Raw genomic sequence first — 324 nt, 5'->3', positions numbered from 1 at the left:
TTGAGTGCGTGTCTGAGCGAGCGTGTAATGTATCAACACGTGCAAACCCAGCCGGAGCCACAAATACCAACGTCTCAAAACCGCGTCCCGAGTTCTTACCTGTAATAATCCACTGGTAGTTCTTGCCATACATCCCCTTCCTGTAAGCCTCGCAGAATATCCTTCTTGCCCATTTCTCGTCGAAGTATCCCAGTATAATCCGGACGTCCTTCTCCTCAAGCTTCTTTAGTTGATCCTTCAGCTCGTCCGCAAAACTCTGAGTCTCGGCGATTTCGTATTGATTTAGTTCGAGCATTGACACGAAGTGGTTGTGTGCCTGCAACC

General features: G+C 48.8%; 1 protein-coding gene across 1 annotated transcript in view; it reads right to left on the bottom strand.

The window, feature by feature from the left end:
* LOC119588702 overlaps positions 1-324 on the bottom strand; it is a 103718-nt gene that overhangs the window by 61736 nt on the left and 41658 nt on the right. Inside the window, 1 exon segment of the mRNA XM_037937340.1 lies at positions 100-316. Coding sequence (XP_037793268.1) covers positions 100-316 — 217 coding nt within the window.

The sequence above is a fragment of the Penaeus monodon genome, chromosome 24 (genome assembly GCF_015228065.2).
Source record: "Penaeus monodon isolate SGIC_2016 chromosome 24, NSTDA_Pmon_1, whole genome shotgun sequence".
NCBI classification, from domain to species: domain Eukaryota; kingdom Metazoa; phylum Arthropoda; class Malacostraca; order Decapoda; family Penaeidae; genus Penaeus; species Penaeus monodon.
Note: the sequence above shows the minus strand (reverse complement) of the source record. Positions and strands in the feature narration are given on the sequence as shown.